A 19,022-nucleotide genomic window follows, 5' to 3' on the forward strand; every position below is an offset into this window, starting at 1 on the left:
ACGGAGTCCCTGCACACTCGCAGCCCACGCCTTACCTCTACCCCTGCCTCTGCTCCCAGTGTCCAGGTGCTGGTGATTAGACACGCACTCCTGTGCGCAGCGGCTCCCGCGAAGCGGGAGCGGCAAGCCGTGTGAGCAGAACTTCCCTCAAAAACTCCTTGGAAAGGTGAGCCTCTTCTCGTGCAGAATACAGCGTCCCACTGGGATGAGGGAAAAAGCGCCTTTTAAACTGACAGATGGGCGGGGGGAGGGCCGGCGGGGAGAGCGGACCGGATGTTAATCCGTGGTCTTCGCAGGGACTCCTGGATAACGGAGTCCCTGCACACTCGCAGCCCACGCCTTACCTCTACCCCTGCCTCTGCTCCCAGTGTCCAAGTGCTGGTGATTAGACACGCACTCCTGTGCGCAGCGGCTCCCGCGAAGCGGGAGCGGCAAGCCGTGTGAGCAGAACTTCCCTCAAAAACTCCTTGGAAAGGTGAGCCTCTTCTCGTGCAGAATACAGCGTCCCACTGGGATGAGGGAAAAAGCGCCTTTTAAACTGACAGATGGGCGGGGGGAGGGCCGGCGGGGAGAGCGGACCGGATGTTAATCCGTGGTCTTCGCAGGGACTCCTGGATAACGGAGTCCCTGCACACTCGCAGCCCACGCCTTACCTCTACCCCTGCCTCTGCTCCCAGTGTCCAGGTGCTGGTGATTAGACACGCACTCCTGTGCGCAGCGGCTCCCGCGAAGCGGGAGCGGCAAGCCGTGTGAGCAGAACTTCCCTCAAAAACTCCTTGGAAAGGTGAGCCTCTTCTCGTGCAGAATACAGCGTCCCACTGGGATGAGGGAAAAAGCGCCTTTTAAACTGACAGATGGGCGGGGGGAGGGCCGGCGGGGAGAGCGGACCGGATGTTAATCCGTGGTCTTCGCAGGGACTCCTGGATAACGGAGTCCCTGCACACTCGCAGCCCACGCCTTACCTCTACCCCTGCCTCTGCTCCCAGTGTCCAGGTGCTGGTGATTAGACACGCACTCCTGTGCGCAGCGGCTCCCGCGAAGCGGGAGCGGCAAGCCGTGTGAGCAGAACTTCCCTCAAAAACTCCTTGGAAAGGTGAGCCTCTTCTCGTGCAGAATACAGCGTCAGAATACAATCTTAGTATGTTAATACCTTTTGTTATAACTGATAGTGAGAGGGTACAATTAGATGTGTGATGTTAAAAGCATTATCTACAATTCAGTTGTGCTTGACACATCTATCTAAGAAATGTTTGCAATTGTCAGTATAATATTATTATTCAATCACCCAGGTAATAATGCAGTTCCTGATCTGAGTTCATGCCGTACTCTACCGCACGCATAGTTAAAATCCATGACGCTTCCCTGCGTCTCAAGGCCAATTCCCTATTACCTCCTCTTGGATCATTTTTCACCTGATCTATTGCGCAGAAGCTAATTGTTTTGTGTTTGCCTTGTTTAGGACATTGGTTCACATGCGTGGCAGTATTGTATCTTGCGTCTTTGTGTTTTATGGCTCTTACGTGTTCAAAAATTCTATCCTTTAGCATTCTTATTGTGCTACCTATGTAAAAGCTGCCACAAATGCATTTAATCATGTAGACTACAAAACAGCTATTGCAATTAAGTAGTTGTTTGATCACAAATTCCCTTCCCATGTAGTTGTGAAATGTTTTACACTTGTTGATTGCCATCGGACATAGTTTACAAGTACCGCATTTGTGGAAACCAATGCTTTTCTGTGTCAGCCAATCAGGAACTGTTTTGGGTTTTACTGGGTAGGTTGGACTTATCCAGGATTTTATACTTCTCCCCTTTCTGTATATAATCAGAGGATTTTTGGTGATATATTTGTTTAGAGCTTTATCATTGTTAAGTAGCCACCAATGTTTCTTCATGCTGTTTCTCAAAATCATTGCTGCATTGTCATAGTTAGTGATTAATCTGATTTTATCATTCGTGTGGTTTTCTCTCTGTTTATCCTGAAGGGTCATTTCTCTAGGAGTTCTATCTATTCTCTGTTCAGCCTTGGCGATCATGTCTCTATCGTACCCCCTAGATATGAATCTAGATCTCATGTTTTGTTTACACTCCACAAAGTCCTCATCTTTGCTACAATTACGTCTTGCTCGAGTAAATTCTCCATATGGAATGGATTGAATTTGATGTCTTGGATGGGAGCTACCAGCATGTAAAAGGGAATTACATGATGTCGGTTTTCTGAAAAGTCTGCTATGTATTTTGTTATCTTCAATAAAGAGTGATAGGTCTAGGAATTCTATTTGAGTAGTACTAATAGAGTGAGTCAATTGGATACCCATCAGATTTGAATTTAAATAATCACAGAATTCTGTTAGATTATTCATGTCTCCAGCCCAAATCAACAGACAGTCGTCAATATAGCGACCCCAGTATATGATATGTTCACTCCACTTTGCGCCCTGTTGGCCCCAGATCCACTCCTCCTCGAACCTGCCCATGAACAGGTTCGCATACGAGGGGGAGAACCTGGAGCCCATGGCTACTCCTTGTTTCTGCCGATACCAAGTACTTTCAAATAGAAAGACATTGTTTTGTAGTATTAGATTCATCATATCCATTAACATCTCAGTGTGTGCCCACTGAGATGCTGGCCTTTTCTCAAGAAATTTCCTGGCTGCTTTGAGACCCAAATCAGTTCTAATGTTGGTGTATAGGGAGGTCACATCTAGGCTTGCCATAATCATGCCATCCTCCCATGTGACATCCGCCAAAATACTGAGGATGTGCTTCGTGTCCCTGATATATGCTGGTAAGTTGCGTACCAGTGGCTGTAAAAAGTTGTCTACATATTGCGAAAGTCTTTCAGTAGGGCCCCCTATACTGGAGATGATGGGTCTCCCTGGTGGGTATTGGGCGTTCTTATGTATCTTGGGTAGGGTGTAGATACAGGGGAATCTAGGTTTGTCTACTTTTAGATATGTTAATTCATCCCTACTGATGAGACCATCATGCCACCATTTCTCAAGGTGGATATTGATGTTAGCCTTTAGTTGTCCCATTGGATTTGCTGTCAATCTTTCATAGCATGTGTCATCTCTCAGTTGTGTCAGTATTTCAGTGTTGTAATTTGTCGTGTTCATTACCACGATGTTCCCACCTTTATCCGCCTCCCTGATGGTAACATCTGGTAATTTGCATAGTTCCACTAAAGCTTTGCGTTCATCCTTGTTTAAATTATCAGACAACCTATTGTGTTTTCTGTTGTGTCTTAAGTGGGTGTATAGGTCCTCAGTGACTAGTTTGTGAAACATATCCACACTATTGCCACTCGGTAAAGTGGGAGTCCATCGAGACTTATTGTCTAGACCACTAGAGATTGTGTTGTCAGGTTGTATATCATGGTCAAATAGCAGTTCATCTATGGACATATGGTCCCTGTCATCATCTACTATAGACAACAATATCTCACAGTCTCTGATCTCTTGTATAGTAGGTATCACATGAGTCACATTAGAGGCTTGTGTTTCTATGTTTTTATTCACATTTTGCATACAATCAAAGTGTTTTTTCAATTTCAATTTTCTAGTGAATTTAAATAGGTCCACCATAGATTTGTGGATGTCCCCATGTTCCCTTGGACAGAAACCCATGCCACATTCAAGTACCGAGACCATATCAGGTGAAAGTATTTTGTCACTGAGATTTACCACTTGCACACCAGTACATTCATTCATACTATCAATTACTTCCTCCAAGACCTCAATCTCATTCCCTGTCTTCCTGCATTTGGATCCTCCTCTTTTTCCCCTCCTTGTCCTTTTGGTGTATTTACCTTTTGTCTTGATTGGTCCCTGTCTCCCCGTTTTTTTCTTTTCACCTCCCTTAAAAAAGCACTACATTGTGCTGCATCATCAGATGAGATTCCTTCATTCTCACTAGGAAGGGTCTCCAATGATGTTGAGACAGAACTAGCCGGGGTAAGGTTTTGCGCTTGTTCCGTGGCCCCCTTTGCGCCTTTATCTACCAAATGATCATATTTTTTGGCGTAGGTAAAAACCCTGTCCTGTTTGTAGTCACTCTCATCCCTTTTAATCTTGCGTGCTTTTCGCTGTTTAATATCTGTCTGGTGTTTCTCTAATATCCCTTTTAGGATTTCATAGTTTTTTTCTGTGGCTTCGGGGAGGTTGAGTTCTTTAATTTCCAATTCCAATGATGCTATTTCGCCCTGCAGTTTTTTAACTTTGCGAGAAGCATTTTCAATTAGAATGTTCATCAAATTATTAGAATTGGAAATTAATTCCTTTTCCCAGGCTAACAGGAGATCCTCATCAAGATCGTCATAAGTCGGTAGTATTTGTGAGCGGAGTCCCCTAGGAATTCTCTTAAGACGTACATATTGCTCTAGGGTAGCCCCGTCCCACCATTTAGAATTCTCTGCTATTTTCAGTCTTTCCAGTTTGACAAATTTGTCCCTTAATCCTTCATTTTTCTTGTTAGTGTTCCCACTTGCCAATGAGGTGGTTACTGTCTCACCGATCTCGCTAAACTGTCAAATAGTTCTGCGGCCTCTTTACCTCTATCCATAGTGTTAAATACAAACAGTTATTAATGCCTCCGTAGCTGCCCCACCAATAGGACCAGAAATGGAAATTAGAAAGATGACTAATCTTGGTGGAAATGGCGCTTCACAGTTTATAGGCTGCTATCTATAGAGATGAATATATATGTCGTTGGGTGCCTAGGCATGGGTTGTCATCCTAACCCACAAATAATCTACAGATTAAAGTTATTCAGTACAGAACCTATCACACCAACATAAAAGATTCAAACAAAGGTTTCTAGTACAGTTTTCAAGAAAATCCACAATTATCGCAAATGGAGACAATTTAAGGTTCTTTTAATTTCAAAGGCTTTCCCTCAGTCCAGCCAACACGTGTTTCGTCGCTTGGGCGGAAACCCACGACTTCATCAGGGCTGGGAAAAGATACAATACAAAACATATATTGGAGTTGCGAGATACAAATTATCTCATGATCATAAAATATGCATTCAGTTATCCCATATACATGAAAAAGCAAGTAGGAGATTACATTACTCATGTATATTTTCATGCAATATAATGCCATACATTGGAAGAGGAAGAAGGGGGGTATGGGAGTATAGGTCATCTCCCATAGAGAAACGGCTGGAGAGAACTCCAATTAAAGCTATGAAAACGAAAGGAGAAACCCCACAGTTCGTGATAGTTCCACTAGCATATATTGTGCATATGATAAAATATAGTCAATTTATTCGTGCTCACCCCAGTTATCGTCAACCTGATTTGTGCATATATACGTGATTAATGGTGCCGGGTCAACTAAGTCATTTCAGTTCGTGTACTACAATAGGTGTTCTATTAAGGCCAGTAAGATGCTGAGTAAGAGAATACTCAGGCTTACCTGATGTCAAGTTCTTCTAGAATTATCTGCCTAAAATGATCAATTTATAAAAGATCTTGAGTTTAATATCTGCTCCACATGGTGTCTCAACTTAATGCCAACATTACAATGATATTCTGAAACCATGCCAGTCGTCAAGGACATACCTTCTGGCTGGTTATATTTCCGGCCCAGCCTTATGTGGCGTGGGCAATCCTTTCTTGTTGGATCTTGGTCTGTGTTATCGCGGACGCTAAAATTGCAAGAATGAATGTATTTTAGACTAATCCAGTCTATTGAGGCCACATTTATTTAATTTGCGTCTTGCCAATATCAGGTATAGAGCTTACCTTCAGATCGGTAACTCTTAATTTATTCCGTATACCGGTAGTATTGGTGTGATTCCGGATATATATATACACCAAATATTCGTGTCCTTCCTCCAGTATTATTGGTGGAGTGAAGTCGCTTCCCGCTGTTAAAATCAAAATATAGACTCGCGTTAGTCTGATTCCCAAGTAAAATCACTAAGTTACACTAGTGATACAGGCTGAGCCTGACGGACCCGTAGCGTGTGCTAGTCTTACCTCTCAATATCCTAGAGTTACGGGGCGGCAAAATCCCTTTCGTGTAGTGCGCGGTCTTCCGTATTTTGGAAGTCAGCGTGTGCGAACCGGAAGTAGGTATATATCCGGTTCAAGATTCAGGTCTGGCGGTCACATACGGCCATTTACTCCGCCATATTTGAATGGTGTTAAATTATCTGAAAGAGCACCCTATTATTCAGGTCTCCGTGCCTCGGTGCTCTTAGATAAACTTGAAGTTCGGTGCAATGTGAATGGTGTTCAATATTTAAAGCAGCGCCATATTCCTCAATACTGCGTGCCTTGAAGCAATGTGAATGGTGTTCAACTATCTAAAGGAGCGTCATATATATCAATATTCCGTGCCTTAGTGCTCTTAGTTTAGTATAAAATTCCGTGTATCGCAGTGCCTGTATTTAGGATTGAAGGTACTAAATTGTACCAGTGATAGTAACTCCGTAGTGTTAAGATAGAACCGTGGGGTCCCTGACATATTCTTATACCGTATATTATCCAGTGACATGTATAAAATCACAATGTCATATCATTGTCATCCTGATTACAAAGTTCATCAGTAAACTATTTATACAGTAATAATTGTTACATGTTAAAAAGTCGTCAGACATTGACAATCTTAGTATGTTAATACCTTTTGTTATAACTGATAGTGAGAGGGTACAATTAGATGTGTGATGTTAAAAGCATTATCTACAATTCAGTTGTGCTTGACACATCTATCTAAGAAATGTTTGCAATTGTCAGTATAATATTATTATTCAATCACCCAGGTAATAATGCAGTTCCTGATCTGAGTTCATGCCGTACTCTACCGCACGCATAGTTAAAATCCATGACGCTTCCCTGCGTCTCAAGGCCAATTCCCTATTACCTCCTCTTGGATCATTTTTCACCTGATCTATTGCGCAGAAGCTAATTGTTTTGTGTTTGCCTTGTTTAGGACATTGGTTCACATGCGTGGCAGTATTGTATCTTGCGTCTTTGTGTTTGATGGCTCTTACGTGTTCAAAAATTCTATCCTTTAGCATTCTTATTGTGCTACCTATGTAAAAGCTGCCACAAATGCATTTAATCATGTAGACTACAAAACAGCTATTGTAATTAAGTAGTTGTTTGATCACAAATTCCCTTCCCATGTAGTTGTGAAATGTTTTACACTTGTTGATTGCCATCGGACATAGTTTACAAGTACCGCATTTGTGGAAACCAATGCTTTTCTGTGTCAGCCAATCAGGAACTGTTTTGGGTTTTACTGGGTAGGTTGGACTTATCCAGGATTTTATACTTCTCCCCTTTCTGTATATAATCAGAGGATTTTTGGTGATATATTTGTTTAGAGCTTTATCATTGTTAAGTAGCCACCAATGTTTCCTCATGCTGTTTCTCAAAATCATTGCTGCATTGTCATAGTTAGTGATTAATCTGATTTTATCATTCGTGTGGTTTTCTCTCTGTTTATCCTGAAGGGTCATTTCTCTAGGAGTTCTATCTATTCTCTGTTCAGCCTTGGCGATCATGTCTCTATCGTACCCCCTAGATATGAATCTAGATCTCATGTTTTGTTTACACTCCACAAAGTCCTCATCTTTGCTACAATTACGTCTTGCTCGAGTAAATTCTCCATATGGAATGGATTGAATTTGATGTCTTGGATGGGAGCTACCAGCATGTAAAAGGGAATTACATGATATCGGTTTTCTGAAAAGTCTGCTATGTATTTTGTTATCTTCAATAAACAGTGATAGGTCTAGGAATTCTATTTGAGTAGTACTAATAGAGTGAGTCAATTGGATACCCATCAGATTTGAATTTAAATAATCACAGAATTCTGTTAGATTATTCATGTCTCCAGCCCAAATCCCTTCTTGTGATTGACCTTGTTTCTGGAGAGCCAGGACGTCTGTTTCAAGATTCTCGGTGCGTTGTTCGACCGAGGCCATTCTATCTGAAATTTCCAAACATGTTTGGCCTACTTTACTGATAGCCCCTTGTAGTTTCTTGTTGTCAGCTTTAACATCTAGTTGAAACTTCTTTATTGAATTAAATACGTCTACCAGGGATGGTTCACTAACCATCATGTCGTCGCCTATTGATTTTGGTTTTGTTTTTGAATGTAGCTTGGTCGTAGTGCGTGGGGAAGTGTTCCTGTGTTTTTGATCAAGCTGATAGACTAGTTCTACGTTACTTCCTTGGACTGTTGTATCTTCGTCCAACAATTTGTTTTGTCTCCTTTGTCTTCTTTTTTTCTTTCTTGTTTTTTTTTTAATAGCACTGTTATCTTTAGGAGAGTTGTTCTGTTTTTTGGAGCTAGAGTTGGAGTTAGATAAATCAATAGAGTCTGTGTGGATTTCTTCATATCGTAATCCAGGAGGTTCGCTTGAGGTTGACATCCCTGTCTCATAGATTTTGGACTCTGATATTGATTCAGGCTCAGATTCCGGGTCTGTTCCCGGCTTGTTTATATTAGAGATGTTTGAGTTTGGGTTTGGCTTAGAATTTAGGTTTGAGTCACTTGCATCTTCTATATGTGCTAGGCTATTTGTCGCTATACTGCTCGCATTTATCGATGATAATGCGTCGGGGGCACAATAATCGGCAGACGAGTCATCTTCTTCGTCCACTTGTTTGCCCTCTTCGAAGGTTTCTGTTTTATCTTTAGAATCTGAGAGTCTGACACTCGTAGTACAATTTGGGGTGCACAGAGATCCATTCTTGATACCCGCCTCTGAAGTGCCCTGATGCTCACTTGAAATATCTATATTCCTCTGGGTTTTAGATATATTGCTTTCGTTGGTATCTATTTCTACCGGGTTCTCTTGGTAGGCGGGCTCTTTAGAAACGGGACAGAAGATTGTTGAAATCCGCAGCTGGGAATCCTGTGACAACCCACTTGACTTCGCAGCCGATTTTAGGTTTCTAATTGCCTGCAATCACTTTGTTTTTTTGCCTGTAGTTCCAGTTTGGCCTGCGTCAGTTGGATTTCCAGACCATTTTCTTGTTCGTCGTCTTTATGTTTACTTTTTTCTTTTTCTTTGCCTCTTTCACTGGCTTTTTCCTTTTCCTATTCTTTATCTTTCGGTCTATCTTTCGGTCGATCTTTTTCCTTCTCTTTCTCCTTTATTTTCTCCCGGTTTTTGTCCTTTTCTTCTTTGCTTTTTGCTTGTATTATTGGATTTTTAATAGTTCCGTCATTGTCTAATTCTGTTTGCCCTCATGAGGGCTGTTATTTTTATACTGTATTATTTTTTTAACATGTGCTTTCATTTGTTTTTAATGCTTGAATACAGCATGTATTTAGGATGCCTTGAAGAAGGTACCAGTAAGTGAGGTTATTACTTAGACTGGGAGGTGTAAAGGGAGGGGGTGTTCTTCACAGGGTGAGTGCAAGACCAGGCACATACTCAAGGACCTTTCAGAAGGTAAACAACATTTACCAATAAACTTTTTCCCCGCATGGAATCAAAACAAGGTAATTACAACGACTGTGTTTTAATTCCGCATACCATTTCTCAGCAAGTCGGAACAACGACTTGCTGAGGGGGGAAGGTGTTGGATTTAAAATCCAACACCTTTCCTACTGTCCACACAGACTGGTGGGTAAAAAGACTGCGGGATAACGACACACATTCCTTTTAGAATACTTAATGATTGGCAGAGGGGGTAATTTCAACAACTGGAGTAAGAACGATTGTCCTTAGAATGTTGGTGGTTTGGTGGTGCAAGGCAAGGACATATCAGAGTACAGAGTTCAGTATAACATAGGATCCTCTTCAGCTTCAGGGCGCTGGCCAGGCATCTATAAAATTCACCCTCAAAATGTGTTGAATTTGGCAGCCAGAAGAGTTGTCTCATCTTTCCTTGCTCAGTCGTGAAATATTTCAACACATGTATCCCTAAAAACAAGCATTTCTTCCCTCTGGATCACTATATCTCCAGGTTTCCTCAAAGAATTCATGTGTTTCCCCCTAAAGTCTCAATCTCTTTAGCGACATCATCAGGTGATTGGTGAAGTAAGTATGGAAACACTATTACTAAAACTCTGCACAGAACTCATATAGGTATCTCCATGTCTTCCTTGATGACAAGCAACTCAGTTCTCTGCTGCAGGGTGGAGCCCTCCACCACTGAAAACATGCAAGTTCTTTCAGGCGGCACTCATTTTGGGGCCAGGCACTTACTGTTCATTATCACTTGAACCTAAAGTAAGAGAGAAGAGGACAGAAAGGGGAGAAAGAAGGATGAAGAGAAAGATAGGAAAAATGGGAATAAAAATAACCCCCAGGAATGTAATAAAGAGAAAAATAATGTGAGTGTGGTGAAGGAAAGATTTATGACATGGAATCAAAATTAGGCAGCTTTGGTACTCAGGCATACAGCTGTGCAGGCGGCAGACTCCTAAGAAAAACTGGGCGGAATTTAAATTCATTTTAAAAAGGAAAGAAAAGGTTGCATGGAAGAAAATGGAAGCAACTGAGTCTTTCCTAATCTTTATTGGGAACTTGAAACTGCAACATGTGAATAAACAGTACTTGATAACATATAAACAATAGGAAAAAGACAAGGCAAATTTTTAAAAGATGAATGATTAAGGGGTGCATAAGAAAAGTTCGTAATATTTGCCTTTCACAAAGGTTGCAAAGGTTCCTAGTTTTCCTTCACCAGCTTTAAAAAGTGTCCTCAGCACAACAAGATACTTCCACACTAACTGAAGGCATCGCAGCCCAAAAAGGCCCTTGGAGTGCAAGTCAGTTTATTTGCGAATTTGTGACTTAATGACATTTAGGGAAATGCATGCAATATTTGTCTTCGCACATTTACATTTTACTGAGCCTTTCTATGCAGTGGGGCATTTCGGCCGCGAAGAACATGTAACCCCTACTTATGAGTGACATGAAGGAATTGGAGATAATTATTGCCCCTGATTATATCTGATACCCCAGGGTTGGGTATTTATTGGGTGTGTTAATTATTACACTTCGGCATCCCGTCCAAGGGTAAGAAGCACTACACAATTGCAAGCCAAATTAACACCCATAACGAGTTTGGCCATTCAAAATGGATTATAACAAGCACATTTTTGTGCTTTCTTTATCAAAATGTACATTATATGTTTTACAAGCCCCTTTTCAACCATTAAACAAAAAGTGCATACAAATGAAATGTTTATAGAAATGAATTTGATAATCAAAGAAAATAAAACTAGGTTAAAACAAGCTTTCAGGCACACATAGTGAATTATGCTTTTTACATATGGCACTTGAAATGCATTTTAAAGCCTTTCAGTCCCCATTGTAACATATTAACCAAACATAGGGCCCCATTGCGATGGCGGTCTGATCACCGTTCCTGCCCACGGTCTGATCACTGTGGGCAGGAACTGTCCGGCAATGAGTCGGCGGTCCGGTCCTCCCTATTATGATACAACCGCTGTGCAGGCAGCCACAAAAGGCTTTTTTATAGGAAGGCTTTTGTTGCAGCACAGGAAAAGAATGTGGGCACATCAATGCACTGTGTGTCAGATGTGTAGGGGGCACTACGTGTGCCACCCAGGCCACTAAGCAGTGGCCCACAGGGGACGGCCCTGCTTCGGGCCCACAAAGACTCTTTCCGTAGGCAGCCCTAAAGAGATATCCTAATCCCTACGGTGGTGCCTGCGCAGGCACCATCTCCATTGTAGGGATTATAGTCTGGGCACTGCCCGAAGCCTGTCCCCCCGACATAATCGCTCCGACCACAGGTATTGTAGCCTGTCCCCCGACTGCCATCGCAGTGCCCGACAATGAGTCAGTGATCCCATCCACCCAATTAGGATGATACCGCTGTGCGTCTGGCCACTGCCCGAAGCCTGTCCCCCCGACATAATCGCTCCGACCACAGGTATTGTAGCCTGTCCCCCGACTGCCAGCGCAGTGCCCGACAATGAGTCAGTGATCCCATCCACCCAATTAGGATGATATCGCTGTGCTGGTGGTCATAAAGTGCTTTCTTCTATTGTGACTTGTGCTGCATTCCAGGAAAAGGGCCACAGCACAAGCCGTAGTAGAAAAAAGCACTTTGTGCACATTCATGCACTGTGTACCAGTTGACCGTCACATGGTGCATGGACGTGTGGGGGGCACTACATGTGCCCCATGGCCACTTAGCAGTGTCCGATGGGTGACAGTGGCCCTGCTACGGGCCCCCAAAGTCTGTTTCCCACTCCTATTTCATGCCGGTCGGACCACCATGAAAAAGGCAGTCAGAAAGGCACATCCTAATCCCTATGGCAATGCCTGCACAGAGACTGTCTCCATTAAAGGGACAGATTTCCGTCTGCCGCCCGAGGCGATCTTGGATCATGCCGGAGGTGGTGGTCTTTTCCCTCTGTCAGTGGCAGTCCCACCTACATCATAATTAGGCCCATTGTTTGGAAACTGTGTTCTGGTTCATTCTAAAGAAGGCCTTAGGTCTTCCTTTTCTTTACACTAAGTAATGGTCTCTTCTTCCTCACACTGTCCCTTATGGGGGCGACAACTCGCTGCACTTGGAACCACCTAAGCCTGGATAACACTCTATCTTGTATTCATAGCGAATGTGCCCGCCTTTTTTGACGTAGCATATTTGTGAGATAAATCCAGTAGACGCACGGTCTAGTTTTATTTTACATTCTCCAGTGTTGCGGGACCAGAACCAGTCCTGGTCATACACGATCAGCTTCATCTCCAGATAACTAAAGAGGCTAACCGTACCAAAGTGCATTCTGTAATACCATCGGGGGTTGTTATTGTTGTCAATTGTTGGGGTACGTTGGCCAGATTTACCCGTTACATATACGACAACATAGGCATCAGAATGACCATTCCAAAACCAATTACTGTCTCCACGGAGACCATTCCCCTCTCTAACATACACGGTTAGCTCCCCCAGGCCTTTTTTCAATGGACAGCACTCGCTGTTCATGAAGCTGCTGCTTGGACAGCTGCAGGTGCACTGGCGGCCTCGTCGTGTGACACGACTTCCTCGAGGACAACTGGGGCATTTATCCCTAGTATGTTTTTCTAGAATGTACTCTGAGATGGCTGCTTTGAGGTTTTCCCTGACTGGACCTTGGGAACACATCACCAGGTGTAGGGGTGACAGGGTGTATTCTACGACATCTGGGTTCCCTTTCAAACTTGTAATCCACCTCTGAATACTTTGCTTCCGGTTGCCGCCATTTTGATTTGGAAACAAGAGATCTCCGTTCTTATCCCCACTGCCACCAATCACTTCAGAAAACCTCTCCTGGAACACCTCTGAAAATGTGTTCCTGTGGAACCGACTCCTGGCCAGAGACTGGCAGCGTGACACAATGCTGCTTGTACCAAATGAAAACTTGCCAGCCCTGCTCGCACTGGCCTCAGCATTCAGGCAGTCTTTAACGTCACTTTTCGTGACTCCACTTAAGGTCACTTCGCACGTCTTGATTGCAGTCACATCCTTGATTCTTCCTCCCAAGGTCACCTGCTTGATGTGATGAGTCCCGTAGACGTTTATGAACTGACGGAAGGCTGCCTTTGTGTAAGAGTTGTACCTGCTCGGCAGAGATTTCAGCGTTTTGTTAAATTCATCTGTGACCTCAGGGCAACTTTTTATCCGGTATCTAGAACAAACAGAGAATGGTTTTAATATATGTAGAGTTTTTTGGTTTGCAAAACTATGGAAGTTCTTTCGAAACAAAACATGAGTTGGGGCCCGCAATACAATACAAAACTCATATTTCGAACCATGGGAAGAATTTTTTGTTTTAATAAAATGCAGCCATAAAATGCTACAGTTTCACAATGCCAAGTGCACTGCAACTGGAATATTAGCAACTGGGCTAGAGTGTAAATAGTGCTTCATGTGTGCTGGTGGATGCAGGTGGTGCACATCAGCGCTCATTTTTGGAGACTGGGGCATATTGGATGTCATCATATGCGCAAGAGAATGAAAGGTAGGAAAGTGAGGAAGAAGAGAAAGAAAGGAAAACAATGACAAAGAGAGAAAGCAAGGTATAGTGACGTATTGGAAAAAAGATTCTTGAGGTGGAATCAAGACTGGGCATCGCTCTTTTTCAGTAACACTGGCATCCGCTGGCAGGCTCCCAAGAAGAAAGGTCTTAGCGCTTACTTATTTGCTTATTTATTTAATAATTCGTTCTTTAATTCATATAAATTAAGCACTAGGGCGACATAACTCCAAAATTAGTAATGTCCATAACAATAGTATGGGGTGAAGTGCTGAAAAGGTAATTATTATTTCAAAAGTTGTAATGCACGTCTCAACTGCCATTGCAATATTGCAAAATTAATACAGTTAACCTGGACTCGGCTTTTTGTTCGGTCGTTCAGGTAGTTGGACAAAATATTGAGTTGTGAATATCTAGAGACAGAAATATCAGAAAAAATATTGCATTATAAAAATATCATGATGCAGAAATATTGTTGTCAGGAATATCATTTTTTTCAGGTAATATCGTTGTTAAGAACATTTTCAAAAATAAAGTTGTACAAAATATAGACTTTTAAAATGATTTTACTGTGTTTTATTTTGTCTATTAATTTATGTGTTACTGTTGTCTGTATAATTATTATTTTTTGTAACTATAATTTGTAATTTTAAGTGATTTTGAATTTTTTATTTAATTGCTAATAGTTATTGTGTCGCAGCAGGTTGTTATGTATGTAGGGGAATAGGGTGGGAAGATAATTAGGTACAAATTATTTATTAATTAATTAATAATTTTCAAATAAGTATGTGATTGATATTATTGATGTATGTTATATGTAATACTGATTTATTTTACTTATATTTTAGGTGTGGGTTACTATGTTTGTAGGGGTATAGAGTGGGAAGTTAATTAGGTAGTAATGTATTAAAATTAATTATTAATTATTTAACTGATTATTAATAATAACAATTGTGGAATAATCATATAATGCAGTTATATTTTTGGTACGGGCTGCAGGCTTTGTAGGGGTATAGGGTGAGAAGTTAAGTAATAATTAATTATTACCTTATTATTAATTATTGAGTTGAGTATTAATTATATACATTTAGGGTTTAATTACGATACAGTAGGAATGGTCGGATTCCTTTCCAACCGACTCCATTACAATGGGTCGGTTGGAAAGGAATGCGAACGGTCATTCTGACTGGCTTCTGACGGGCTTGGAGTGCATGCTCCCATTGCCAAGTATACGAGTGCGACCGAACAGTGTTCGGTCACATCCTAATTAGTCGGTCAGGACCTCTGACCGGGTGTCGGTCAGTCTCTTGACCGAGACGATGTCAGGTGGAGGAAAGTCCGCCCGACATCGAAATGATGCCCTAAGTAATACTGATTTATTTGAGCTATATTATAGTTGTGTATTGCTAGGTTTGTAGGGCTATGGGGTGAAAAGTGAATTAAGTAATAATTAAATACAAATATTTATTCATGTATAATTCAATATTCAATTGATCATCAATTATGTAAATTGTGTTATATATTTTAGTTATATTTTAGGTGTGGGCTGCTGTGTTTGTAGGGTTATAGGTGGGAAGTAAATTGAGTAATAATTCATTAAAAAATAAATATTAATTGTTCACTAATTAGGTTATTATCAATTATGTAAATTGTTTTGTACTTATTTATTTTACTTATATGGTAGGTGTGAATTACTAGGTTGTTAGGGATAAAGGTTGCCAAGGTAATTGAGCAATACTTAAAGAACCATTTAAATTAATTGAAAATTAATTATTGCATTGTTTGTATTTTGTAAATTAATTGTTTTTTTATCTCTTTTACGTATTTATATATAAATATTATATTAAGATAAGTAATAATATATATTATGTTAACTAATAATGTTTATATTAAGAGTTTTATATTTGTATCTAAATGAATGGGTTATTCAAATATGTAATGTGTTTGAAGTGAAGTAGTTTGCCTACTGCCGCTTTAATTGGATTGGGAATAGTAAACTTAGCCCCTCCGAAGTCCAACACTTTCCCTACTATTGCACAGACTGGAGTGCGAATAGTAAATGTAACCGCTCCCAAATCTAATGCTTTCCCTACTGTTGCTTAGACTTGAGTGGGAATAGTAAATGGGGTGAATAACTCCAAACCTACTGGAAAGATTAATCCAAATTACAAACATGCACTATTTCTGGACCAAAACATAGCTTTCTGCCAAATTTGGTGTAATTCCGTCCAGAGGTTCAGGCTGTAGTGTGTTTAAAATCCCTATGGGAAATTGAAAGGGGCAAATTATTTTTTACCCCCCCCCCCCCTTTCTTGGCCCCCACTGGACAAATCACCTGACAGTTTCCAAATAGCTGCTGAAGTGAGTGGGAAACAAGTTTTGAATAATGTGTGACGATTTGGTAAACTGTACCAAAGTTATTAGCTAAACAGCAAATGCTAGGAAACCAGGTCCTAACTATAACTACCTACTGGCAACCGTATATGCACCGCAAAGAGCTTGATTATATACCAGGTAGAGAGAATTTGTTTCATTTTACTAGAAAATGGAAATTGAAATATTGATAAAACACCACAAATTATCAAGTGGTGGACAGTAAAGATATGGTACATGGGATATCTAATGTGATGTTTAGTGACCTTAAGAAATGACATACTCTTGCAGAAGTTAATCTAATTCGGAAGGTGTAATTGACCCTAATTGAATTTGGCAAAGTTGGGCTGCAAATAGATCTTAGATGCCCCAATGAGTGCAAACCCAAGTCAGTGTTTCTTTTGCTGTACAACACAATCCCATCAATGTTTTTGAGAAGGGGGTAATCACAGAATTGAAAAGATTAAGGTATATGAGGTCAGAGGGCAGACATAACTTGACGTATGACCAACAAAGAACAGTAAGGCAACTTATGGTGAATGTTAGCATTGTAATCCAAAATTGGGACAAGGAAGGCAATGTGATGTCAATAGGTACAGATATGGGTGTGGCATTCTGTCCAGGAGGGGGGTGTTAGACCCCTCAGACGTCTAACCCTTTCCTTACTGTTGCTTAGGCTGGAGTGGGAATAGCAAATCTTACCCCTCCAAAGTCCAATGTTTACCCTACTGTTCAAGATACTGGAATGAGAATATTAAATATTACCTCTCCAAAATCCAACATTTTCCCAACTATTGTACTGTTTAGAGTGGGACTAGTAAATCTAACCCCTGCAAAAACCTTTTCCTTTATTGTGCTGTTTGGATTGAGAATAGTAAATTGAATCCCTTCACAGTGCAATACTGTATTACTGTGGCCCAGGTTACAGTGGGAATAGTAAATCTAATCCCTGTGAAACTCAACACTTTCCCTACTGTTGCACTGTTTGGAGTGGGAATAATATATTTAAACCCTCTGAAGTCCTACACTTTATCTACTGCTGTGAAACTTAAGTAGAAATAGTATATCTATTACTCCCAGACTCCAATTCTTTTCCTAATATTGGATAAATATATGTATTATTAATATTTCTTTATAATTGAAATTTTATATTTTTATTTGTCTTTATAAACAGTGTAATTTTTTTGTAAATCTCTGGTTTTTGGCTATTAATTTTTTTATACTCTATGTGCTTGGTAATTTATGAATTTATTTAATGTTTTGAAATTAAATTGTTAATATATTTTAGTTGTGGGCTTCTGAGTTTGAGTTTGTAGGGATATAGGGTGGGGAGTTAATTAAGTAATAATTCCTTTTTTGTAATTGGGTAATTGATTATCATTTATGTAAATTCAGTTGTACTTATTTATTTTAAGTATATTTTAGGTGTGGTTACTAGGTTTGTAGGGATATTTATTGGTAAGCTAAACAAGTAATATTATTGCATTGTTTATGAATTTTGTAAATTGGTTAATTGTTTTTTATTATTTTAATTAGAAATATATTTTATGTTAAGTAATAATGTTTATATTAAAAATATTATATTTTTTCTACATTAAAAGGTTATTGATATATGTAATGTGTTTGAAGAGAAGTAGTTTACCTTCTGCTGCTTATACTGTAGTAGGAATTGTACATGCAACCTATCCAAAGTCTAACGCTTTCCCCACTGTTGCACAGACTGGAGTAGGAATAGTCAATTTAACCCCTCTGAAATCCAACGCTTTCCCTACTGGTGCACGGACCGGAGTGGGAATAGTAAATCTTACCTCCCCCCCCCCCAAGTTCTACACTTTTACTAATATTGCATTGCTTGGAGTGGGTATAGTAAATCTAACCCCTCCGAAGTCCAATGCTTTCCCTACTGTTTCACTAATTGACATGGGATTAGTAAATGTCACCACTTCAAAATCTAATGCTTTCTCTACTGTTGCTTATACTTGAGTGGGAATAGTAAACCCCACAGAAGTCTAACTTTTCCCCCCCTGTTTCATAGATTGGAGGGGGAATAGTAAATCTTACCCCTCTGAAATCCAATGTTTCCCATACTGTTGAACATACTGCAATGGGAAGAGTAAATATTACCACTATGAAATCCAACACTTTCCCAACTGTTGTACAATTTGGAGTGGGAATACTATATTTAACTCATCCGAAGTCCTACATTTTCTGTACTGTTGCAGAAATTGGAGTCTGGGTAGTATACCTATTATTCCCGGACTCCAATACTTTTCCTAATATTGGTCAGATATATTTATTATTAATATTTCTTTACAATTTATCTTTTTATTTGTTCAAAAAGAATTACAATATTTTTTGTTAATGTCTTTTTTGTTTATGTAATTTGCTTAGTAATTTATTAATTTATTTAATGTTTTAAAATTAAATTGTTAATATATTTGAGGTTTGGGCTGCTAGGTTTGTACGGTTATAGGGTGGGAAGTTTATTAAGTAATAATTCATTCACAATAAAATATGAATTGTTAACTAATTAGGTAATTTATGATCGATTATGTAATTTGTGTTGTGCCTGTCTATTTTAGTTTTATTTTAAGTGTAGGTTACTAGGTTTAGGTTTATAGGGATATAGGGTAGCAAGTTAACTAAGTAATAATTAAATAACCATTATTTACAAATTAA

At 40.2% G+C, this 19,022-nt stretch overlaps 1 protein-coding gene across 2 annotated transcripts in view; it reads right to left on the reverse strand.

Moving 5' to 3' along the window:
• Positions 1-10,481: 10,481 nt before the first annotated feature.
• Positions 10,482-19,022, reverse strand: part of LOC147703686 (perforin-1-like) — a 55,806-nt gene continuing 47,265 nt past the window's right edge. For both annotated transcript variants that reach the window (XM_086932043.1, XM_086932044.1), the window contains one exon: positions 10,482-13,622. In XM_086932043.1, coding sequence (XP_086788169.1) covers positions 12,500-13,622 — 1,123 coding nt within the window. In that variant the 3' untranslated portion in view covers positions 10,482-12,499. The remainder of the gene's footprint in view (positions 13,623-19,022) is intronic.

The sequence above is a fragment of the Lissotriton vulgaris genome, chromosome 7 (assembly GCF_964263255.1).
Source record: "Lissotriton vulgaris chromosome 7, aLisVul1.2, whole genome shotgun sequence".
Lineage (NCBI taxonomy): Eukaryota > Metazoa > Chordata > Amphibia > Caudata > Salamandridae > Lissotriton > Lissotriton vulgaris.